Genomic DNA, 27,110 nt, shown 5'->3' on the forward strand with positions numbered 1-27,110 from the left:
AAGTTGTAATAACAGGATTTACACTGTATGTATTAATCCTTTTTTCTAAATATTGCAGTGACAATAGATCTGTATAGGACCTGACGAAAGCCAGGGAGATTTATCCCGAAGGCTGAAACATGTTGACCATGTAGACAGTGACTAATTTCTAACTGTCTCTTTCTCACCTGCACTTTTTTTTAAATTGGAAAAATTATCAGGGCATACGCCAAAGGATTGGTTACACTGTATTTATCTGAGGTTTATCCTATTTTACTTCACATTTTTTCACTTCTTGCACTGCTATTCATCATATAAAGATTTTAGAAAGTATTAAATTCCCTTCTTCTTGCACTTGCTTTTTCTTGTGACAATCCACAAGAGGATACAACTTAACCTCCATGTTTTCCCTAATGTTCAAGGGCTAACTTGAGGAAGTTGTTTGGTAAACCTAGATGATGACACTGGGCACACATATATGTGCAATAATGGGAAACCAAATATCCGGAGGTGGCTTTGGTTCACCTTTTCTTTTGATCTTAGTTTTCTGCATCACTGTGTTTCTTTCTTACCTTTTCTTCATATAGGAGATAGCGTAATTAGTAGTACATGTTCTTAGACAGTACTAATTAAGCAATAGATTAGTAGAACGCCGATTTTTCTTGTTTTTCACATGGTATGGCACAACCCACTTTGCATTGCTACTGTGTTAGCTAAGAGAAGAGGCACAGCAGAGAAAAACATGCAGTTGCATGAACTGCTTAAATAAAAATGTAAAATGGCACGTTGAAAGTAAAGAAGATGTTTTTAAACATAAAACAAGTCCTTGCCTATGGTGTTGGCCTAGAGGATGCAAATGCAAAGCAGTAGTAAAGTTGGTATTTAGAAAACAAGCAAAGTGTATTTGCAATTTGGAAATAAAACAAGGAAATGCTTTTAAACATTAAAGAAGTCCTTGTATACAGTGTCACCCTGAAAGATCTAAAAGTCAGTTGCGGCAGTATTGCCATGTAGCTTTTAAACATGAAATTAGTCCATTGCTAAAGTGTTAGTGCAGAGAAGGTGCACAACAAACAAAACCATGCAGTCACACTGCTTTAATAAAAAAGTTAAAATTAGACATCATGGATAAGAAAGGAAATGGTTTTCAACATGAAATAAGTTTGTGGCATGAATATTGCCCCTATTTTAAAACACATTTGCGAAGATTTGGAGGTGTTGGCCACTCAGCCCCTCAATTTTAATGGGTAGGGTGACACTTTACAAGATGGTGATGCTCCCATTCTTTCTCTATATACTGCAGAATGTTCCTTTCATTATTCCAAACCTGTTCATTTAAGAAGTCAAGTCATTGATTACCAAATTCCTCTGGGTAGACAAATGTCATAGTCACTTATGTGTGACGTATACACTCCCTACAAGTATGTGGCTGTGTCTCCTTGAGCTCCGACTTTATTACTAGGCAGCACAAATTAGACCGATTGGGGATTGACTGTTTTGAGAAAGGTACAACTCCTCCAGGTGTCTAGAGTTGGTGACCCTTAAACAACTATGGGCTCTGAACTACTGTATGGAGTGTCTCCCTTACATTCCATACCACAGATCACCAGCTGCTATGCTGGTGGGCAGCCTTTACTCCTATCAAATGACTGGGTAAACTTACAATGCAGATACCCCTATGGCAGGGACATGGTAGAAGCAAGTGGCGCTATTATAAGGCTTCCGCCAATGGGAAATTATTGGCATTTCTCACTTGGGAGATGTTTGGAACCATGATCACCTCCTATCCTTTGAGCACTTCACCAAAACGTTTCAAATGCATAGGCCCAGATTTTGTTCTTTACATACCTCCAGGTCCGCCACACCCTAGAAACAATAGAGAACTAAGTTAGAGGTGGTGCCAGATTACACCCCAGTCACTCCTTGATAGTGAATGAATATTGAGACTATATTGGCCTCTCCTTCTGAATGGCCCAGATCCTTTAGGGAGTGTAACACACTCTTAGGAACAAAATGTTGGGGAGTTGGAGGATGAGGAGTGGCAGGAGGCCTGGTTGACTGCACATGTTCTGGCCACCCCCTCCAACATGTGGATGGTCCCATTTCATTATTTTCACAGACTCTACTACAGCCTTTAAATGCTCTGAAAGATGGGAAGGACACAGAACGTGAACTGTACACGATGCAATGACCCAGATGGGTACTTTTACCATATGACATGGCAATGCCTTCCTACAGGAAATTATTTGCTTAAGATGCACAACTTCGGAGGCATGTCCATATGTGGGCGTGATAACTGGGTTCTAGGCTTAAGGGTCGGTCAGAGTTAAACCCATGCGGAGCTGAGTAACAAGTGTCTCCATTAGCTGGGGAAACAGGAATTTTACATCCTGTTTTTTTTTAAACTTCTTTATATTAAACATTTGTCAGAATCAATATACAGTATTACCATAGGCACTGTTTTCTAATACATACTTGTCATCTTACTTCGCATTTCTTGAAAACACAGACGTTTTTTGTAGAATAAACAACATTCCTAGCAGGTTCCCCGTTCAATACACTCCTTGTCTCCCATCCCCTCCCCCTGCTAGCCATCCAGTATCTCCCAGTGGCCCCTATACACGTCCCAGTGCTGCCACACCTTTTCCCATTTCTTGGGGCAGCTCCTCCTTTCATATATCCTCTTTTCAGCAGCACAGCACCAGTCCATATCCATCTTCCGTCACGCCACTGTCGGTAGTTGAGTGGCCCCCCAGGCCCCGGCGATATTTCTTTTAGCCACTATTGCTGCCACCACCAGCCAAATGTTTTGGTATTTAGGCTACGTCTGTTCCCCAGACACACATAACACATGCCACCTGGCATCCTTAGGAACTTCGTGCCCCACAACCTCCGACATTATGGAATTTTTCATCCTTGATGGCTAACATTTTGTTCACATGTCATGTGGGGTGGCTCCGGAGGGGGGTATAGGATAGCCCTAGAGACTGTGATTATTAATTTTACCCCTGGGCTACTTTTATAAGCCCCCTTAAGCTGACTTCATCAGAGAAGTCCTCATACTGCCAAGAGCCCCGCTATTTTGTGCTCTTTGTACCCTAGCACTAAACAGTCCCAGTTAAGTGATTTGTGTAATGTCCCAGTTTATAATAATTTCAGTCCCATGGACTTTGTCGATTGACTTGAAGAAGATAGTAGTCACATCATTGACATCCCTATCATGGAACTCAGTGGGCTAATACACTGGAAGGAGATGCACGTTTATTTTAATGACTCTAACTTTGGTGGGAATTCAAGCCCCTGACCCCTAGTGTTGTCACAGTTTGAAGAGTCTCCAGTGGCAACAAGAGCCCCTAATACTATAGTTACTGAGGAAACAGTCTCCCAAGATATACTTCTGAGGACCAGAACATCCTCCAGTGCCTTTTCCGTAGGTTTTAATATGGTCCATTATTTAATAGTCAATAAGACACTAGATCAAGGAGGAGGGGGTCATATAGTGAAACTGGGGGGAGTGGAGCCTAGTAGCCTGCCACAGGGAATGACAAAAAACTGAGACTACTTTCATGGAACCTTGCTGGCTTATGCCCAAAGCTGGGGGATCCTAATTGGGGATTATATATTGACATTTGTGATATTGGTCTCTTCCAAGAAAAGTGTTAAAGTCGCCGAAATAGGTGTTCGGCTTTGCTACATATTGTGTTTATGCAATGTCCCCTGGGCAAGAAAGACCCTTGGGAGGGGCCTAATGAAATAGATAGGGCCACATGTGGTACGCGTAGTGATGGGGGCTGAAACTGTAACAGATGATATTCTATGTGTAACCATTAAACGTCCCAATGGATGGCTATCCAACATTTACAACATCTACTTAAGACCTTCTGCTACGCAGCAGGAATCTACCTCAATTGATGCGTTAGCTACATACATAACAGGACTCCACCCATATGCTTTAAAAATAGTGGGGGGTGACTTTAATTGTTAGTTCGAATCCCTAGACCTGGTTAATCACCATTCCCTCCTGGAAGAAGACAGCATTTGGTTAATCCCTGCTCCCACTATTCCCCCAATCAAGCAGTGGTCTCCCTCGGCGGGACAACTAAATGATCTGTCTCTGAATTGCATTTGAGTGTGCAATGGAAGAACAAAGTCCGACAGAGAGGGGAAGCACACCTTTGATAGAATTGGAAGTACTAGTCTAATCGATTATATTCTTTTAGATGTTAGGATTTGGCCAGTCTTAGCGGATATGGCTGTGGTGCATAGGCATGACAGTGACCACTATGCACTCGATATGGATTTGGAGCTTCCTGCTGCCCAAACACAGATAGCTCTCTCCTAGCCGCTAGATGGTAGGTGTAAGCCTGCTCATAACAAATGCAGAATTCTTTGGTCCACAGTGGGCAGATTGGAGATGGCTTTAAAATCCATATATACTAAGGTGGGTTCTCAATTTAGTGTCAACTGAGGAGTCGGTATTACAAAAGTTCGAAGATGTATGACATTGTTCTACATTCTATCCATTAACTGTGTTTTTTGCAATTTCACCCAGAGTGGGCTGGGGATGCTCAGACGTGAGTCCCAGGCTCTCCACACCACTGGAGTCGTGCTATCCAGGCTGATGAAGGCTGATAGCCAGAAACCGGTCCTTGGATGCTTGATTCCGGTCTGGGAAAGACATGGCTTGGTAGTTCGGACTGGACTGTTCCCATGAGGCACAGGGTCAGAGCTGATTTGCATATAGCCAGTGTCTAACCCAGGGTGGTGTGGAGTGCAAAAAAACGATGGATTTAGGCCCAGATCTTTGTACTGGGGTGAATGTATGACATTGTTCTACATTCTGTCCATCAACTGTGTTTTTTGCTAATATGCTCATGGCTGGGTCTGACTGTACTTCAGCGGCGTGCGTGGTACGAGTAGAACTTAACCGGTTATCTGTTTACCCTACTTTGACATTCGTGAAACGACATGTCGCAATACTTGTGAAATATCAGGTTTATTATTCCCGTTTTACTGGTTTTACACTAGATTAATGTTCTACCGCAGCTTGTTATGATTAGTGGGTGTTCCACGTATGGTGTTACAACGTTCACAGATGCCATCTGTTCATTCTACCCAGACGCTCATCAGCTGTCATAAAACATTTATATATCGGGCTAATTGGTACTACCTATCATCGCGCTGAGACCTCAGTGACTTATTTGATATGAGAGTCTGTCTAGTACTGACGGATTTTCTTATTTGACTCTCTTTTTTATAATCTTACCTTGGCAACATCTCTACTCTGGAATCTGATGCAGGCTGCACTCTGTATATATCTATGTACACATATCTTGGTTGATGTTGCCTTTGTACAACTTTACATTTAATATCTACCTAATGGTTTTTACATTTGATAAATGCCTGTGAACATTTCTTTTTTAATTAAGTACAATTTGTCAGCCTTGAGAAAGCTCCAGGCCTGCACGCCGGCAGGGGGCGAAACACAAGTTGGCTGTTAACGTTTCATACATCTTGGTTCATTGCTTGAAACCAACACTTTAGTGTTAGTAAAATTGCTTCGCTTAATTCAAATATTTGGACCTATTAATCTATAACCTCAGAAAATATGTAACTCCTCGACTTATCCTCTAAATCTTCTATGATTAAATAAATCTGTGGTGACTATAGTGCTAAAGTCCCTCAATTAGAGTGCGAGCAGCGGAACAACATTAATCAGTACTTGGTCCATGCTCGATGGAAGAGACAAACAGACAGAGATTGAAAGTGAAACAGGCAAGCACTGACCAATTAGAAGCAGGGAAATGAGAGTGACGATACAGCCAACTTATGGTAAGTAATTACTGGGCTCTAAGCCCCCTTCCAGTTTAAGTTAACAGAAGATCTGTTTCAGGCGAGACCTAGAAAATTGACAGTAGTCAGGACATACCACTGAAAATAATTCTGTGGTTCAGGGCATGTATACTACCCTTGAAATACTTCAAGTGCCTATTTTCCCACAAGCAGTCAGCTGAATATCATGCAAAATGATCAGAAAAGTGTTTTGTACCAAATCACTGCAGCAAAAGAGATTTAAGATATTTGCCTTTGATTTATTAGCTTCTGGATTTTTTTTAAATAGCTCATCGAATTACAGAAGCTTGACCAGTTAGAATATCATTGGAGAACACAATAGACAGAGCTTTTTTCCAGTGAGTAAGAAACAGAAATGTTACCAGAGAGAAAATGGATGCTTCCAGCAACACACACAAGAAGTCAGCAGCACCAGCTTCCACCCTTCCTAGTCACAGTTCCTTCCTGACTAACGGGCATTTCACTGACAACCTCTAAAGGCAGCAGGCCGTTTCTGGAGCTGGATAACCGATCTTGTACATTGCAATTTTCCTCAACATTTGGGGTTTACATGGATTGCAGCAGTGGTGTATAACCATTTGCCAAGTGCAAAAACATTACCACCTACAGAACAGTTCAAAACAGACCTTTTGCACTGGACGTTTGGTCCATATATAAACAGAAGTTTCCACTTGCATTTGTGTCACATATGCAATCCAGGAATGTCTCTAGGTACTACTGCCCACAGTATATTATTCTGAACTCTCTCTTTAAATACCCTTCTTGTTCCAAAATAATCAATTGTGGATTTGTGATGTATTGTTATTTTTTTCCTTATTATCTGTGTCGGGAACTTGATTCTCTAGGTGCATCAGGCCAGTTTGAAAATGATCCTTGCCTCTGACTGGGGTTATATAGTCAAGTTTCCTTGTTCATGAGCTGAGTCTTGCTGTAGGAAGGTTATGGGAAAGGCTAATTTGTTTTTGGTTATTAAGATTTCTTTTCCCAGAGAACTCTAAAATATAATTTAAATAATGCTTTCGACATTTAAATTCATTACATTGCACAGACGTAACTGATAGGTAACATCACCATCATGTGTAATTGTTGCAAAATAGCGCTAATATTGCACACCTATATATAACTTCAAAAGAACCGTTGATAACTGTGATTATTCTTATGTATTTTGTTTTTAAGGATTATCCGCTGATGAAGAAGCTGTTGGTCTAAAAAGAGATTGGGAGTTAGTTACCTCTGTGCAATCTTCTTAAACATATTTGAGAGCGTGCTTTGAAAAAACGTTTTATGTTTAATGAACATATACAATAAACCAATTTCATCCTTAATGAGCAATTTCTTGAAAATTGATAGTATGAAAACGTAAGAGGTGACACCGCTTAGTAGTTCTAGATAGTATCACTTGTTCGAAATCTGTCCCTCCTGGGGTTCTGTTACGACAGAGATTCTTTCAGTGCCTAATCCTCAAAATAGTTACGCTGGGGGTCCAGAGCGAGATTGATTTTATCAAAACTCAAAACGAGTAAGCAGCATCTGGTGCTGGCTAGGAGGGATATTTCCCAGGAATGGGGTAGCAATTAAATCCTAAATATTGATAGATGGAAAATGTGCACGAACTGGCGTATGACCATGCACAAATCTATTTACCTGATGTGCTGCTGTTTGAAGAGGTGGGAAAATATTTGCATGTGATAAAGAGATGCCAGATTGTGGTGTCCACTGAATGCAAGTTAGCTTACCATTTCTATTTGAAGAGCTTTGGTTATGGGGAGTAGGTGTATAATAGATAGGTGGGGTATCTCCAACCACAGTGTTGCTACAACTGAATTTATATAAATGCTTTATTACCAAACTCTTGCTTTTCAACTCAAATTTGGATCGTACAGGATGGGTCTGGGTGAAGAACTGGTGTACTTTCTTGTAATTTCTGTAACTTCACCAAAAATACATTTAAAACATGTTTTGGTTTGATGGCCCAGGATAATCTGAACTCAGGTCCTGCATTAGAAAAGGCAATTAGAAAACAAAACATTAGTGTTTTTCATACAGTGCACCTACTTGGATGTTACTATGAATTATACATTCTCATCTCTTTGCAATGCATAGTTGTCCTTAATAGTAAAGATATTGTATTCTTTTGCAAACCTACCTTGTTATGGAAGCAAATCTAGTCAATCATATTTTTTTTACATGTTTTATTCTAACAGATACACAAGAAGGCAGTGGGAATAGAAGACACGGGATGTCCATGGTGAGTTCAGCTTATTTGAGTACTCAGCACAGCTCTTGTTTTTTTACTGTAACCCTGCCATCTCTCTGAAAATCAGGAATCTCTATAGGTTTCCATCTAGGGACACCGCCCTTTCTCTTTGTTATCACGTCTTATAATATTTTCCTTGATCGTGTGTTTTGCCAAAAGCTTTTTGTGGTACCAGGAGAGAAATAAATGTTAACATCTTATTCCATAATATATGTTTACGTGTGCTAATACCCCTCTCCTTGTGATGTATACTGGTTTGCAATTTTTGAAAATTCATGTCGGCTCTGGCAAGAATAGATGGTGTCCAATCATTTTTCCTGTTCCCAGAAATGATCCATTGTACCCATACTTACTAGCCACGTGTCTGGAGGCATAACCTTTTTCAGTTCACACAACAGCTGGTCATCTGCCTGGAATGTGATTATTGCCCAAACTGCTCATGCTCCTGGCTTTCTGCTGTGTACTGTTTCAGAGTACAGTTACAGAACGTTTTCATGGCTCCTTGCACTTTCTGCAGACTTCTGAGCTATTGCCACTTGATATATCCCAGCCCTCTTCAGACGTCTGGAGTACGGGCTGGGGAAAGGCTGAGGTTTGGAACTGTGTCAGCCATGCAATGATTTGTGGGTTAGCTCATCTATCAGGTAGGTACTGAGGTGATGTCTGGCAAAAGAGTGATTAATGTGAGGTGTAGACAAAAAAATAGATGTTCCAAACTAACACCAGACTCCCTCTATGGCAGGAGATTTCTTTGGTATGTATCCTACTTATACCTGCAGATTTCGCCTAATGAGCATTTGTGAAGCCTAATCAAAATTAGTCAAATATTGGTTACCCCAACCAAGTGATAAAAATGGAGGTGAGATTACTACAGGCTTGCTTTTAAATACCATTCAGATAGCAGGGCTACTTGAGAAGGACCCTGACGTCAAAGATGAACTGTTCTTTCCCTAACTGAATACATCACATGCATGAAATGATTATATGTGAGGGAGTACTAGTGACTTGTATAAAAAGACAAATTCTTCAGTCAGTAGCTTGACAATATAGCACTGTTAGGCTCAGATATAGGGACATAAGAGACTCAGATCCTCATGATTCTTTGATTACCTTTTCAGAGTGATCCTAACAGCAAAGAACTCAAGGGGAAATTAGATGAATATGTTTACTTAAATGATAGCCCTGGCTGGCTGCAACCAGTCATATAGAAATATGTGCAGACAGGTCTTTAAGTGAGATGAAAAAGTAGGGACTCTCTATAAAGGAACATGTCAAATACATTTCTGTGATTCCCATAGTGTGCCAACCGACCATTATTTTGGTTTACTGGTTTCTCTGTGAGATGTAATTGTATCCAGATAAATGACATAACAACTGATCTATACCTAAAACCTTTCACTACGATTGGCTTTGTTAATGGGTGTTAGCCGGTTAAAATAAATGAGTAACAACAATGATTTGTTATAAATAATTAACATTGGAAATGTTTCAATTCTGAAATAGTGAGTCTGTGAATTAAATAGCATTGAGGCCTGTGGAAGGGGTTTTGGCCTTCAGTTATGTGTGCTTTATCTTAGATATGGATCCTCTTTTTCACTGCATATCTTGTCCATCTGCACATCTGTAACCACCTCTCTTTCCTCTTCAGCGTCCTCTTTTCACTATTCCCTGAATGCACTTCCTTGCATCTGTCACTTTATTGCCTCCAAGCATACACTGCACTGCCCCAAATGTAAGAACTTTATTTTCTTTTACTTTTGCCTTGCAAATATTTTGACATCTGTGTGCCCCTTTACACACCCATCCACAGAATTTCAGTTACAAATAGAATACATAAACATTATTCTATGTGCTCTGCAGAGAGACCAACCCACTGACACGTGCTTTGTTTGGCTTCAGTCTTAGCCCCTGCAAGCTCAATCAAAGACCTTCATAAACACCTGGCATTGCTCAAGCCTCAAAGTATGCACAGAAAAAAATACAGATAAACAACAACATTATAAAATAGCTAACTCTTTTGGAATTCAAGATTAATTAAAGTATGAGAAATAAGAGAGGAACTACATCACTGAAATGTATTGCCTCAAAGTTTTTAACATTCATTGTTTGCCCGTCAATCCATGTTTTTGGCATCAATGTTAACTTAGGGGCATGAAGCCACATGCAGTTTTAATGTCATACATCAGAGAACTGTCCACTGTAAGCACATATTACTCACCTTGCTTGACTTGGATATTTGGATCCACTTTGCAAGGGAACAAGAACGAACCCTGCTCGTTATTTGGATCGATTTCACAGTGGAACAAATGCTGCAGCTCCACTCCTAACGGGGCCAGCTACGTACAGTCAAGGCCTGGGTTGTCACAGTGGGGGAGGTTAGCGTGATGAGGGGTCGCAGCATAATATACATAACACAACGTTAGCTTGCAAACACTTGCCATTACAGAGAACAAGGTACCGGATCAGATGTGCTTGCATTCACTCTCACATATGACGAAAGGGTGGGATCTAAGCCTTTTAATGATGGCGTCTGAAGGCACGCAGGGATGAAGTCTCCCACGCCTGAAACCAGGGCTCTAACTGCGTCGCTGGCCTGCAAAGTGCATGTAACCATAGACCAAATGGCAATGAAGGGCTTTAAACCAGAAAGCCCAGCATCCTGCATCATCATTTCTGAAAGTTGCTTTACTGCCTGGCTACCGTCTCCTGCTTCAGAGCAAGGCGGGACAGGCAGCCTGAAACACACAGCCCAGCCCAGACATAAATACATCAATTTACTTAGAGATCGTATCTCTAAATAAACCGATCTATTTAATATGTTATGTAAATGTGTAGGAATTTCAGAGGGGCGCAGCCCCACAGCCCTTATGGAGAGGCTGCCCCTGCCTACTACGCAAGAGTAAGTACCAGCAGTATCCAGTATATATCGTGACTACAAACAATTCGGGCTGGTTTCTAATTACAGTATATTGTTTAGTCCTTTTTGAGACCATAACTTTTTGAGACCATAACTCTATTAAGATAGTTGAGATGTGAATGAAAAGGTCCAAGTGTTCTCTCCCTGGAGGTAATGCCCCCTTTCTTTGGTGGTAGGACGCTTATTCGAGGTTTGGACCTTCTTTGCCTCTATTATAGGTAGTTAGGAATAGGTTGAGTGCATCCTACTATTTATATTTGTAATTCCAATTTATTCCTGTCATATATAGAGACACTTTAGATCTTGTATTGTTTGCAGTGATTTTCTGTTTTATTTTCAAATAAAGATTTTCATCATGCTTCAAATGTTTACATTATCGATTAGTAACTTTTGGCAGCCAACACGTGTTTCGCCCCCCAGTGGCTTGTAGGCCTGGGGCTTTCTCTAGGCCCCAAATAATGATGAATATCATGAGTCCCAAGGTCCAATTAGGGGTAAGGTAACCGCTACCAAGTGTAGTTAGATCATACACGATCCGTGTTTAACAAGACATGTGTTGTCGAGGAGTTAAAATTTAGTTTACTCAGGTGCAGTGGAGAGTATTTAAAAGATTAGTAATTCATTCATGAGAAAAGCGATTGAGAGGAAGAAAAACAAAAATACATGTAGAGTGAGCGTGCTGGCACAAGCAAAAAGTTTACTATATATGTGGTAAACACTTTTTTCAATTGCTTCATGCAAGTGTGTTGACTTAGTGAAGGTAGAGGATAACTGCAGATGTACAAATCTCTGATTCATTCTTGACTCCTTGCACACCACGTTATAATTAAGTGCAGTTTAGCATTATCAGTGCGCCTTGGCCTTAACGGAGTATGTGAACATTGTTAATACATTTTCATGCCTACATTCGTGGGTAAAGCATTTTTTCAACATGTTTTCAAACATATTTTAAGACACAGAATACCCTCAGTAATCTTTGGAACATCATTGTTGTAAAGAAATACATATAATGCATTCAGAAAAAAGTATCCACTGGAGAAATGAAAGAGCAATGCTTATCTGAGTAAAAAAGAAACAGAGTAACATTCCATATTATTCTACTGGATTTGTCAATAATGAATAATCACAGTTAAAGTCGACTAATAATCATAATTTTAATCAATCAATCAGGGAATTGTAAACGCGCAACTCACCCCTGAGGGTCTCAAGGCGCTGGGGGGAGCAGAACTTTCTTGCCGAAGAGCTAGGTCTTGGGGGTCTTCCTGAAGGTGTTCAGGGAAGGGGGCGTGTCTGATGTCCCCCGGTAGTTTGTTCCAGGTCTTGGCCACGATGTGAGAGAAGCATCTTCCGCCTGCTCTGGCTCTGTGTATGCATGGGGTTTTGGCCAGTAAGAGGTTGGAAGATAGGAGGTTTCTCTTGGGTACGTGGAAGTTGATTCTGTTGTTGAGGTATTTGGGTCCGTTGTGAAAAATAAGCCAATAACTGTGTATGTGTAATGAATTCTGAGCTCGAATACTCAAAAATTGTAATTGGGTTGTTCAAGTTAGTCTACTAAGTTTAAAGGATTGAAACTCTAAAAGAAGCATTTTAAATTTTGGAGCATAAAACATATTGTGGGCATCAGTAAGCTATATATAGTGCAACGTTTTGATGGTCAGACCAAGTTTAACGTTAATAATCTGAATTATTTTGAATATTTTAGTATATATAATGGCAATCCTTATGCGTACATGAATATAACTTTATTAGGTTCCTTACTGAGTGAAGCGACGTGTTGGAACAAGTCCTGGGATGAATTCTGTGTATTTGGCGGCATCTCGAATGAGCACAATATTTATAAAAAAAAGAGAACAAATGAAATTCAAGCCCTGGTATAGATTACATGGAACTAGCCGCCATTTTGTAATGGTTATTTATTAAACTCTGTTCTTAATATTCATAGATGGGGCTTTTGTCAATTCGGGATTTACCCATTTAATACTATTGATTGGCAAAGTAATGGCTAATTATTGCGTATTTCGTGTTGAAAATACGTTCGCTTCATAAAAGTGTAGCCCTTTGGGTCACCTCGCTTAATGTCTCATCGCCTGATCAACTGCTGAAATATTTTGAACGATATTAGAATCGCTTATGCCCTAAAGTAATTTCAATTATTTATGAAACTTCTGATTATAATTGCAATCCTTGCCAGATTTGTCTGTGAAAAGACGGGCTAATTTCGAATCATAATTTAAGGTGTCAAGTTCCAGTTGCCACATTTCAATGGCTTTATATTGAGCTTTATTTATGGTTTTGTCATGGGGTTATCAGCTAAAGGTATACCTGCTTGATTCTGATAGTTAGCAGATATTATGGCTAACAATATCATGTTGAATATTAATAATAGTAAAGCATTAGTCAAATTTTAATCGGCATAGGTCTGGTATATAGAAATTAAGTGCTGTCTAGGAGGGACATGATAGATTGCATAGGGAAAGAAATAAAAACTTAAGCTTATCTTTAGTTGTGAAATTCCAGATTAGGTTAGATGAGCAACATATACAGGCATTATAGATGGGGTTCAGATGTTCAGGGGGAGTTAAAGAGATGAAGACAGTAAAAAGAATAAGGAAAATAAAGAGAAATTTGGGAATCATTGGAAACAACCGATACAAATCAAAACAACAATGTACAATTGTACAATTGCAAGAGATAAGTAACTAGTATAAAAAGTGTAGAAGGACTGCACTATTTTACAAAGATAAAGAAGAAAAATAATGAGTTGAGCTCAAAAAGAAATATTGAAGTGGAAAACAGAAAATCACTGCAAACAATACAAGACCTAAAGTGTCTCTCTGTATATGACCTAAATAAATCTGAATTACAAATATAAATAAGACACACTCCACTGATCCTCAACTACCTATCGGGATAGTTGTCGGCCTCCATCATTCTGTAAAATCTGCCCCCCCATTCTGATCCTACAGAGAGAAATAGTGACAGAAGGAGGAACCAGCATATGTTGGGAGATGATTGATCCCGCCTGTGTTTTGCAGCTGGTGATTAATGCTTCACTTGATGATTTCTTTTTATGCTTGGAGGACAAATTTGGACCCACTGACATCTTAACAGCTTATACTTCCATCACAAAGGTCATAACTCATTCCTTATTCCTTATTTACTCACTTCAGGGTTTCTTGAACACCCAATTAGTGGTTTAGCAGATCCTGTAGAATTATTATATCGGAATTTACGTACCATATTTGAAATGAGTACCCCGGATCAGAATGAAATAACTTTCTTTATAGCGACTTATAAAAAAAGACCATCTTGGATCCGTAAAACCTCTATTAGAAATAAAGGTTGGGGGGAACACATTTGAGCTAGTATTCATAAAGATACTGCTGCTTTCTGGAAAGTAGTAAATCTTGCTTCCTCTTCTATGTCATTGGCCTAGTCTAATTTAGATACTCATTTTGTCACGGAGAATTGGTTATGTCGTTTTTCTAATATTTTATATTGGGCATCCCAAATACATGATGACCTGTAGTCGCACCAGTGACAACAACTTGACTATTAGCTTTCACGAGGTAGTAGAGGCAATAAATAACAGTCCAGCAAGTGAAGCCTCAGGTCCTGATGGTGTTCCATTGGACCCACACAAATTAATCTGATGATGCTGGCCTCAGTTTTCACCAGTGTATTAAATGCTACCTGTAAATTGGTTATACCTACCTCTTGGGCGCAGTCCACAATTACCCTCAAATTCATGGCTGCCAACTGAGGGGATCCATTTTGATATATTTTGTTAAAGTGGCTGTTGGACTTGGCCCTTTTTGCAGGGTCATCCCTGAACTTTTTGCCTTCCTCCTGGTATTTTTTTCTGTCCTGGTGTTGGTGGTTTTAGGACTCTGGCACTTTATCACTGCTGTCCAGTGTAAAGTGCATGTGCGCTCTATGGTAAACGTGGTAAGATTGGTCTACACCTGTTTGGCGTATTTAATTTACCTATCATTTCCCACCCCACGCTGCTGTGTCCAGTGGTGACCCATGAGTACTGTGGGACCAACTGAGACTTTGAGGCCGAAAGACAGGCAAGATTGCGCCTCTCTGTGGGCGGGGACTCCCTCGAGGAAAGGGAGAGCTTCACGTGTTGCTTGGAAGCCACCGGAGATCGCAGGGCACGGCGAGGAGACCGGAAGAGTCTAGAGAAGCCCCTGTGAGTAGGGCGGGTGAGGAAGCCCTAGTAACACTCTTTGCCTTATTGCAGTTGCGCCGCATGATTGCGGGCAATTGCATGCTCATCTCCAGCATAGGGGGGCATCCACCATTGAAGGAGATACGGGTGAGATGCACCCCGCCCCCTGTGCATTATGCAAGTAATTTTTGCTGCATCGGCAGCCAGTAGGGGCCAGGTTGGATGCCCTGTGTGAGGGAACACAGAGCTAGGAGACCCCTGGCTTTGTGGGACCAAGGGCAGTACGGGAATGCCCAAGATGAGCCCCGAGGAGCAGGCCAGTTGGCCTGGTGTTTACCTTGTGTGTTGGTGGGTCGGGCAGCCCTTGGGAGATGTGTGCACCTTATCAGTGTTACTGTGGTGCACTGGTGCTAAGTTGGGAGGTATGCCTAATATCTTTATGCATAATGCGTTTATGCTAAGTGCCTCTTGCCAGTAGATACTGGTTGTTTATTTGCACTACTTGTGTGTTCTAATGGTGAATACAGTGGCCTGATTGGCCCTGCAATGTGTATAATCCCCTGTAAAGTGATACCAAGTGCCAGGTGGCACAGTGTATATGTGATTACTTCTAATGTGTTTTATATGTAATACAAAGGCTATTTTTGATATAACCTTGGGTGGAGTTTCTTTTATGGTGTGCCTAGTGTATCACTGCTGTGTGTGTGTTTCGCAAACACTTTACACATTGCCTCTGGGAGAAGCCTGACTTCTCTGCCAAGCTACCAAGGGGATGGTCAGGGGCTATCTTCAGTGTGTAACTCCCTTGCCTTATGATATATTATGTAGAGATATTTACTGTTGTATTTTAATGAGTTTTCTCTATCATGATGATCTGTACCCTGTGTCTTTTTATGATTCTCAAAAATCGAATAAAAGTGATTGACTGACTGACAACTCCCTTCCCTTGACTAGAGCGGTGGTTTCTGCCTGGCTTAGGCGCATGCCCTAGCCAACCATAAATCCCATTTCTAACATTGGTTGTCAGCGGTGAGGATTGGACCTACGTTTGCGCAGTACCACTGCGACACCTGGTTGCACTACAAACTCTTCAATTTGGACTAATCACATGTTTGGGGATTTCTCCCGATTTTATTTTTCTCTTCAAATTGTCATTTTTGTATTTGGTTTATGCCTAGGTTTCTTGTTTTGCTCTGTGGAGTGTGTATCTTGCCAGCCAAGATGGGGTTAGTCTATAATGAGGATGACCTTTGGGAGTGCACTGAGGAAGGGTTAAACAGTTTCTGTGGGGAAAGGGGGATACCAATAGAAGGCAACTTCCGCAGAAAACGGTTACTCTTTGAAGGAATCTGCAGGGGAGTAGTCATAGAGTGCTTGGGGGACCCCGCAGATTACCCCTCCACATACCTAGGTGGTGGTTATGAAGCAGGGCCTGAAGAGTCTGAAGGGGAGGAAGAAAATGACAGGGCAGGGAGGCCAGTAGATAGTGAGGACCGCGTAGAGAGGGAGTCCCTTGCTGGGTGTAGTGCAAGGGATAGTGCCCAATCTCTTTAATGGTCACCAGAGGAGATGGTGGACAGGCAGAAGGAAAAGGAGCACCAGCTGGAGCTACAGAAGCTCCAATTGGAGCATGCTATGGGGTTAGCACAGGTGGATGCGGGGCACAGAGAAAAAGGCATTGTTGGCTCAGGAGTTGAGTCTCAGGGTGTTGGAATTTGAAGAGAAAAAGCTAGAGACTGAAAGGGTCTTAGTGCAGGAGAGGCCTGCAGAGGCAGAGAGTGCCTTCACCAGAGAAAAGATAGCTCTTGAGGATATGTCCTGAGTGTAGTTGTAGTGGTCTGGATTCACCAGTGAGGGTGGGGCCCAGTGGTGGCAGCAATATGGCATCCAGTTTAGGATATTCCACTCCCAGGTCACAGAGCATGGTACCTAGTCCCCAGGAAGAGGGTGTCACACCTGAAGGGTATAGGTTAAGGTTCAGGGGCAGTAGAAAATTGTCTCCCCAGTCTTGGGGGAAGTTTTTGGATGAATGTTGTGATGCACTGGAAGGTTGGGTGATGGATAGCACTGCAAACAGTTTTGAAAGGCTGTTCAATCTGATTGTCAGAGAGCACATGTTCTGTTGTTGTTTTCCAGGGTTACACCAACACCTGTTAAAGTGTGAGTTCTCTGATCCCAGGGAGCTTGCAGAGGAGGCAGACCTCTGGGTGAGTGCCAGTGGGTCTGGGTAGGCATTAGGGAGTGACCCTAAGGGGAGTGGCTCAGGTATTTCCCAGCCCAGTGGTGGGAAGGTTCTTAGTAGCCCAGATAGGTCCCGGTGTAGTGGGAGGGATGTAGAGACTCACATCCTGTCTCCGCAGAGAACGAGTGAGACTGGGATGCATCCCAAGGTGCCCGAATCCCAGTCTTGGGGCCTGGAGTGTTCCTTCAGGGAACACCAGGTGGGGAGCCGAAGCTGTACTAGTAGGCCATCTGTTGAGGGGGATCTCCTAGTTTCAGGAGAACTTGGAGCATCTGTAAACAGAGTTCCACCAGTTCTGATGTCTGACTGTGCCACTCCTAAGTGGAGGATGCAGAAGTCCAGATGGAGGGATGAGAGCGGGATGCGGTCCCCAGTGGGAGAACAAGTGGGTCAGGGGCAAGCCATAAGGGCTGAGCCTTCTAGGAGTGACCATGGTGACACCACTTCAGTCCTGAGGGGTCCTCGCGCACTTTCAGAGGGACAGGGATCGGGAGATCAGCGCAAGGCAACTGTCAGACAACACATAAGTTATGTGTAAGGCTCCATGTTTTCCGCTTTTAAGGATTTTTACAGATAAATACAGACAGAAAACAATGTGTTTTCTGTCTGCATTTATTTTTAAAAATGGATAAATACAGAAAATCTGCTTCTTTTCAGTGATTCTTTGTGCTGTCTTTCCTGAATTTAGCCCACAGCTGAGCAGATGGACAGCGTGGGAAATTGAAAAATAGGATGACATTTCTTTAAATAACTGCATTTGTCAACTAACATTTATGATATAATGCTAATATTTGCCACTGGATGTACTTTTATGTCATATTTAGGAACTTAAATAGCTAAAACACGACAGACATCAAAGTATGAATGTGCGTCTATCATTTAAATAAATATGGAAATGTACAGTTTTACTACTACATTTATACGCAAAACACAAAATAAATATGGATAAATACAGATAACATGGCCCAAAAATATATATGGATAAATACAGACGGAAATGTTAAAAAAAAGAAATACCATGAAACCGGGAGCCCTAGTTATGTGTTAACCTTGGGGCTAACATTGGCCAGATGGATTCTGTTGACTAGAATACAGTTGTGGGCCCAATCAAATAGTATCCTGGCAGAAATCCAGTATGGTTTTAGAGCTGGATTGGGCACATTAGAACAGTACCTAAACATACATCTTTTAACCAGGGAATAGGTGTTTGCAGAGCAAGGCTCTCTACCTACCCTTTATGGATCAGATGTCAGCCTTGAATGAATAGACAGGGCTAAGCCTTCATCCGTATCAGAATTCACGGGCTGTATCCAACAATTTTAGATTTTTTTAAGGTGACTACTCTAGTGGACAGATCACAATGCAAAGTATGGGGCTAGAGGCGAAATGTTCAGAAAGTGTAGACTTAGCCAAAGGAAGTCAACAGGGGTGTGACTAAATACAATCTATATTACAGAGAACGTCCTGGAAACAGCACCTACTTATTCTTATTTAGGCATAACATGTGATAACATGAACTTGTGGGTCAACGTCATATGGACCACTGGTCTAAATACCCAGTTTCATAGAGGCTGTTTTTAATTTATTTTCCCTCACATTTGGGGAATGAGACTATTGCACATGTTAAAATGACATTTAACAGCAAATGAGTTTCTTATCTTATGTATGGAGCTGCCGTTGGAGCACCACATATGCCATCAGCTAAAAGTTTGAATAAAATATGTTCTGTAGGCATTTGTTGGTTCTGCAACATAGTAAATATAATATAATATGCTTTGTGGAACAGGATACATGCAGATAAAATCAACCTGAGCTCTGTTTTGTAATATATTATCATATGGTCAAATTCTGAAGCAAACGTGATGGATGTATGACGATCCATCGCAAACAAACACAACGCACACCGTTACATCGCATCCCTCACATCGCACACACCATTACATCGCACGCATTCACCACGCAAACCACTACATCGAACTCACATTCACACGCATGCAAAAGACGTTTGCATCGCACACTACGACCACGCATGCTATCACACCGCCAAAAACTCCGTAATTGCCCCGCTAAACACAGTTTGAAGCCCCCGGGTGGTCAGTGGTCCCAGCTGGAACAAGGGCGGTCACATGAACCGTATTTTACCCATGTAAGTCTTAATTTAATGTCTGTCATGCAGCCTAAAAAAGTACCACCTCCGACTCCTAACCCTAAGCCCTAAAACAACACCATAAATGCTCCTAAACCGAAGCCCTAGCCCTAAAGCCTAAAAAACTCCCATATTGTACTCCTAACCCTAAGCTCTAACCCTAAAGCCCAAACAGTGCCATATCCGACTCCTAACCCTAAGCCCTAGCCCTGAAACCTAAAACACAACCATATTGCACTCACACCCTCCCCTCCACTAAACTCGACCTTACCTGTCTCTCGCAGTGGTTCTACGTAGTCTCCCCGCCGTCCATGCCCCAGCGCCTGCATTGTAAAAGCGGCCACGATGTAATGGCGGCTGCGATCTAACGTCGTGCGTAGTGAACGCACGCGTCGTAACGTCGCGTGCGTTGTGACAGCACGCGACGTATACGCATGCGATGCGACGCATGCGTTGCGATGGGTGTTTCCCAAACGTGATCTGTGAAAACGTTCTAGATGGTCTGAAATTAAATTAACCAATAGGGTTCTATGGTTAAGGAAGGTACAGAAAAAAGGTTTTCTCTGACAAGTATTGCCCCAAGCAGTTCTATAACCCACAAAGGTTTCAGAAATGTGACAGGATTTGGATTAAAGTCCATTGAACTTATGAATATATGGGTTAGGTAGTTTATTCTTGTTAAATCTGTGAAGGGTACTACACCTTATTTACAATGGGTGAATTGCATTTATTGAATACAAACTACTAGTAAGATTTTGCACCTCCCACCACTTGTTATCATTTCCTAAGAGATGCTAACAAAACCTATACACTTTTAATAACACATTAGAGCAATCCGTGATGCAATTAGTTTTTAAAAACTTTTGCGAGGCAGCTCGAAATAAGTTTCCAGTTCTGTTACTAAAAAGCAGGAAATTAACCAGTTGTAGATTAGCTTTTTTTCTATTTGCGCATGCTGTCATATACTTTTAGCTGTTTTACACTAGAACGTTTTTTACTTAATAAACCGGAGATCTTTTGCAACCTTCCATTTTTCCATTACCTCATCGCTGTTGTTTGACTGATTCATAACCATTTTATTGCTAGAACTAATAAGTAACTAATGAGTTGCTTATGGTGGGTTTTCCAGGGACTTAACAAACGTCTTCTATGCAGCTTATTGTGATATACCATTTGAGTTTTAACTTGAGAAGATTATATATGATTATAGCCAAAACGCATCATGTGTTCTTGCCGAAAATTAACTCAAGATGGGATCTTTCTCACCCTGCGTTGTGTGAATGGCCTTTTTTCTTTTGTGGCTTTATGCAGATTTTCTGGCTCAGTAGTTCCCTCGGTTGCCGCTCCACCTCTGGTTTGGACGGGACATCTTTAAAGGAGCCGTGATTTCATATATATTTGTAGTTATAGTTAGAATCCTGTATCAATAGAAAAAGCATTTTTTGTTTTCTATATAACTTTAGCACCATTTGACGGGGTCTCATCCACCTAAGCCCCTTTCTGGAATGTTTCTGAGTGATTCGTCAAGCGGGGACTGAGAAGAAGGTGGCTGTCTCAAAACACATTCTCCCCATACATTTTTCCAGAGGAAAATTGAACAGATCTACCAAAAAACTGCTGAACTAAATTACATCAAACTTGGCAGGAAGCTAGATCTTGGCCCACAAAGCCTCATTTTTAGGTCTCGCTAGCGAACGCAGCGCATGCGCTGCTACTCAGCGCATGCGCTGCTTCTCTAGCGAGACTCTATTGCTGCTGCTTTCTGTCCCGAAGGGAGACAGGAGATGGCACGCACCGGACAGGCGATGCGGACGCACATCTCCTGTCCGCACTCGCGGCTTTTGAGCAGAACGCGCGCCATGCGCGCTTTCACGGCGACAACTTGTTTTTCCAGCTGTGAGCATGTGACTCAGTTTTAGGGGGATGGCGCATAGGGTAGGATGCACTGTGCTCGGCATAGTCGGGATGGCCTTTCTTGGTGTGACTGCAGCGGTGAGCCAGGCTCACTGTGACCCTGGACACACTGCAAGGCGCTGCCAGATCCTGGCTGCCTCACAGTAGCCGTGGGCAGGGAGCGCACGGTACTGTGTGTGTGCATAAGTTTTATGTGTTTGTCAATGTATAGAAAATATACTGCATGTTTTTGTTGCTGCAAACATGCAAGCGATGTTCCTAGACATTGTTCTATGAGTGCTCTGTGAAATGCGGCCGGGAGGGGAGGTGTGTGGGAAGCAGGCGGGTGTTTCAAATCCAGCATTGCACTGTGCTGTCAGGCAGTGGAAGGCCGCGGAGGGATCTTGATCTCTTCATATTATTTCTAGGCAGGTAGTGTTTACTGGCCCAGCACCCATGCATCCATTTGTACTGGGGAAAAAACCCGTCAGAAACGGTTTCAGCAATTGTAATCACAGCCATATCGGTGATCCCTTCTGCAAGGCTCATCTTTCCTAATGAGTTATGGTTCACTAGACATGCTGAGGCAGCAGTCTTTCGTATCATCAAAATAAAGGCACTAATGCTAATTAAGATTTTTTTTTTTTACTTTCCCCAGCTGATTTGTCAGGACTGTCCTTCACTAAACTGCCAGTATTACCCGTTCTTGTTGAGAAGAGAAACTGTTTACAAATATTTATAAAATGAGAATGAGCCTATCAGCATGATGACACCATACAATTTTGAAATGTACGTACACATAGCTTTTCAAGAAGGAACAGGAATCAGCCATGTTACAAGCTGCTCTCCATGACATCGCATGTTCAGTTTGATATGGTCAACAGCGATAGTAGGATGATATAAACCTAATTTGCCTTCAGCGCACCTAACCGAAGTTCCTTGAGAGCCCAACAGTGTATGTGCAGCTTTTTGTATTTACTCCTCAGTTACATGTATCAGTACACACATATTTCATAATTATTTAAAACCGACGTCAAGCGTTAAAACTAAGTTCTCAACAGCAGTGGTTAGTTACTCTCCATATGCCTTGTAAAATACATGTAAACAACACAGCTATGGGCACTGCCGAACAGGACATTGTTGACACAAATAACTGTAATCCATTCCTGGTTTCGCACACTGCTTTGCTAATTTCTGACGCATTTTTGCTTATTTGTAGATGGCAGAGTGCAAGGTTTTATTATTTTACTAGGATAGGGACAGCCACCTCCTTTTACCCCAAGGTTATCTCAACAACGGTGTATAAATGGAAGTGTAGTCATTTCTTCTAGGGAGCATGCTAAAACTCCAATAACCTACTACCAAACTAGTGTCTTTGCAAGACCAATACAGGTAGGCGCTATCTGGCATCAGTAGAACTACGCAGTATCTGGCATGACTCACTCTTTCCACTCTGAGACATCGGTCTATTAGAGTTTTTTGGTAGGTTTCCACAGTAGGTTAGACTGTCTCTTCACCAGTGAATCCAAGCCAGAAAAGAGTTTGTGTTGCGCTTAGAGGCTAGAAAGTGAGAAATAGCTGAAACGGTCTCAGTGTAGGAAAAAAAGCAGAAGAAACAAAGGTTTTTCACCCTTGACTTTCTGTGATGTCAGGGCAGTTACAGTTACGGGTAACAGGGCGATTCAGGTGGTAACATGATGATAAAAAGGCAGGTATCATCGGCACACCGGGGGTGAAATGCGCAGGCGCTGGAGGTCATCTAGGTGGTGCAGGACTTTGACACACTCCTGTGCCAGGGGTAATTAATGCAGGTGAGGTTACTCCACCTAAGCGACTAAGAAATGGGGTAGCCTCCATGTCTATTCAGTCTTTGTCCCCTCACGCTGAAGCAAGGCTTATAGTGCCTGCGGTTCATACTGTGAAACTGCAGGAGGACCACCCACCACTGTGATAAAACTAGCATTTGCAATGCAATAGGTCTCGCATTTACGTGAGTTTGAGCTATTGGCATTGTAAATGACAATGTCTTTTATTTATGTTTTAGTTTTTAAAACATAAATAAAAGGCATTGTCATTTACAATGCCAATAGCTTAAACTCGGTTAAATGCGAGACCTATTGCATTGCAAATGCTTGTTATTTGGTGTAAATCTGTTCCGTAGTTCAGTAGCAGAGGGTCAGCGGATCCAACACCACAAGCTGAGATCCTAATTGACTGGTGGCAGCCATTTTAGCATTGAGTCCCGAAAAGATAAAAAATAGATATAAGGGAGCAGGGTGGGGTTGTCCTGCTCCCCTAGGCCTGGTGTGGGGTAAAAACTTGTTTTTATTCATTTTTCCGCAAATCCGTAGGCTTCTTTGCTTTGAAACAAATCAACCCCTCCCCCTTCCCGGGGTGGGTCATGGGAGCAGCGCAAAGACTTTATATGGGAGGGAAGTGCATGACACCCCTTCCCAAGCATCCTGACCCTATCCTAGGCCTCACTGACCCCATCCCCAATGCCAGCAATATCAATGAAAGGGGAGAGGGGAGCATCTACCCACCCCTTCTCTAGCGTGTTATGGCCCCGTAGACACAGTCCCCAGGGCTTACTCCACTCACTGTTTCCCAGGAAGCCCAGCTCTGGGACGCAGTAGTTTCCCTGCCCACAGGAGCGCAGGCAGGGAAGGCATGTCCACTCCCACCCGGCAAGAACTTTAAAAATGCTCCTGCCAGGTCGGAGCAGGCATATGTTTCCCTGAGGCGGTAGTAACCGAAAACAGCGGTATGGGGTTGCAGGGCCCATAATGGCTTGTTGAGGGAAGCCGCTTGCCCCCCCTCCCCCCCCCTCCTTACCCTTAATGAAAAAGATAGTCCCTGGGGGATGAGGTACATGGGGCCATAAAGGCTTGGGAAGGAGACTCATTAAAAATAGGCAAGGTGCGGCAAAAACAAGCAAAACGTACATTCGAAAATCGGAAAGGGCACACGATGGTGGACAGATAGATAGTGTCAACCTCCAAGGATGAAATAGATGTGGATTAACCTGAGGTGAATGCTGAAGTGAAAACACTACTGAAAGCAATGCACTACTGCCTCACATTAATAGATTTCAAAATAGATACCCTCTCTAGAAGAATAGAGCTAATGAATTCCAAATAAGCAACAAAAGCATCTGACATTGGCGAATCAGGAAATATTGGATGCGGAAGACTTGACCAAAAAAATGTGGAGAAACTCTTGCACTTGGAACACTTTCTCTGATTAACCAAAGGTAAAAACAATGATATGTAGGCTAATTCGAAGAGAAACAATCTCTGCATCTTGGTGGTGCCGGAGTCAACTAACATGGGTTGCTTGACCTATATTTTGAGGAAATGCTGATGGCAATGTTTAAGATGACAGTCTTTCCTTTCATTCAGGATAGCACCAGGTTGTACCCACAGGACAACACACCCAAGATTACCATGTAAATTGTGTTAAAGTTAATAGGAGCTTTTATCAAACCCAGGTTGTTGTGGGGGGGAGGCAAACCAATGTGCAGCTGGCATGTGCAGCTGGCATGATTATGACGTCTTACTGGGAGGGTAGGGGGAATAAGTTGGGAATTTCAGTTAACCTGCAGGTAACACATAGATACATAGATTCATAGATTTTCAAGCTTGTGTTCTTCAAGCACACATTTCATTTTTTTTAAAAAGAGACACCAGCGGCGGTTTCTTTATTTGGGCGTGGGGCCGTTGCCCCCATGTAAAGTAATTACTTTATTTTTGCTGATCCCCAGCTGATACCAACCAATTCTTTAATAGCCTCATCTGCACGTCACGGGCAAAGTTATCCGTTCAGCAGTTGTCAGGTCAGGGCCGGCAGAGTCATATGTGGGTGAGGGCGGAGCTTAAATGGCTGAGTCACTATGATACAGCTGGGCCTCCTGGTGGGTGCGCATCTTGGGTTGGACGGGTGCCTTACTCTGCCCAGCCCGACATGCACACTTGAACCCTCACTTATCCGCAATGCAAGGAGCCCTGGGGGCTGAATGCACAGCCCGCAAGTCTCCAAAGGAGCATTGGAAGCCCCTGACCCAGCCAATCCATGTGCTGCTCTCGTGCATGAGAGCAGCGTCTAGATTGGCAGAGGAGTTGCGGGGACTAGGCTTGGGATTCGAGGGCAGAGCTGGAACAGTGAATCAAGGCAAATTCACAAGAGTTCTCTTCTCTATGGCCGTGACGGAAGGGACAAGACCGAACGGTGAGTACCTGCTCATTTTTGTATATACAGCTAAAAAAGTGCCTTACTGATTTTAGAGTGCAGCCTGTCCGTTTTTAACTGCTGGACTGTGATTTGAATTCCAGATCACAGCCTGTCCAAACTTGTAACGTGTTGTTTTGTGTTTAGTTAAGTACACCAATGTCCTTTTGCTAACTTTAAATTTTAAATTGTTTTGTATCTGTCAAGTTGCTGTTTTTTCATGATAAACATAGAGGTCCAGGTGTAGTGCTAGGTTTGATTGCGTGAATCAAGCCGTAGTCCAAGATGACCTCTGGAAGAAATTAAACAGATGCCGATCATGCTAGTCCATTTTCTATTTTCATGGCTTCGGCTCTGACACTTGGCATCGTTTGGGTACTATTGTTGTTACTGCAAGAGGCAGACAGGAGCCCCCTGGAGGAGAGGGGAGACCCTTAGTAGTTCCAGAGCCCCTATCTCATCCAACCACGTGGTAAGTCTGTTATGGGAAGAGACTCTAAGCTTCGACACAACTTGGGGATCTGTGACTTAAACCAAGGGCATCTGATGGCCTATATAAGGGACAGTAGACAATCTAAAGACATGGAATACAGGGCCCATAAAGAGGGACATGTGGAGTGACCGTTTAAGGGGGGGCAATTACACAGGGAAGGGTTTAAAGGATCAAGGTAGAGACAATAATGGGCCAAATAGAAGACATGGGGAGTCATCTAAGGGGTGCAGTGTGCTAGGGAGCACTTGAGGGCCAAATAAGAGAGTAATTGGTGAGAAAAAGTGCCTGCCATTTCCATCATTTATTTAGTCCCCATAAAACCTTCCTTACCCATCATGTTTACCATGGCTGGCCCATCTTTTGGTCCATTGTGGGCGATTTGCGTTCCTGCCAATGAACACACAGTCCTGGGAGTTTGATAGGACAGTGGAGATGGGGAAATGTCAGTAGATTTACTGATGGGCCTGGGTGTCTGAAAGGATAGTGGAGCTGGGGCAGTGTCGGACAAACTTATGGGCATGCCTGGAAGTCTGATGCGACAGTGGAGTTGGGGCAGTGGCTGAAGACTTGCTGGCAACTTGGGATTATGAAAGGGCGGACTGCCAGCATTATTTATTTGTGTAACTCGCTGTGGACCTCTTGAATAGACATCGAAGAACCATTGGTTCGAGGCATATGAGCTGCAGATTGTACACTATGCATAGATCGCCACCTGATGTTTGGCTCGGATGTTTGCATGTTGGTTTTGTCTTCGAAGAAGTCTTGTAGCCACGAGGTTGGTGACTCCTCCTTCGGCTGACAGTGCGCATGGGCTTTGGCTCCATCGTTAGATAGTTTTTTCCGCCATTGGATTCGGATGTGACTTGCTGCGCTCCGGATCAGTGTCGTTATCGAACCCCCTTCGACGCGTAATCACACTCAACCGA

At 42.5% G+C, this 27,110-nt stretch overlaps 1 protein-coding gene across 2 annotated transcripts in view; it reads left to right on the forward strand.

The window, feature by feature from the left end:
- ANKIB1 (ankyrin repeat and IBR domain containing 1) overlaps window positions 1-27,110 on the forward strand; it is a 580,820-nt gene that overhangs the window by 544,097 nt on the left and 9,613 nt on the right. For both annotated transcript variants that reach the window (XM_078663642.1, XM_078663643.1), the window contains exon 19: window positions 8,037-8,080. In XM_078663642.1, the coding sequence (XP_078519768.1) occupies window positions 8,037-8,080 (44 nt within the window). The remainder of the gene's footprint in view (window positions 1-8,036; window positions 8,081-27,110) is intronic.

The sequence above is a fragment of the Lissotriton helveticus genome, chromosome 10 (genome assembly GCF_964261635.1).
Source record: "Lissotriton helveticus chromosome 10, aLisHel1.1, whole genome shotgun sequence".
In the NCBI taxonomy this organism is placed as follows: Eukaryota; Metazoa; Chordata; class Amphibia; order Caudata; family Salamandridae; genus Lissotriton; species Lissotriton helveticus.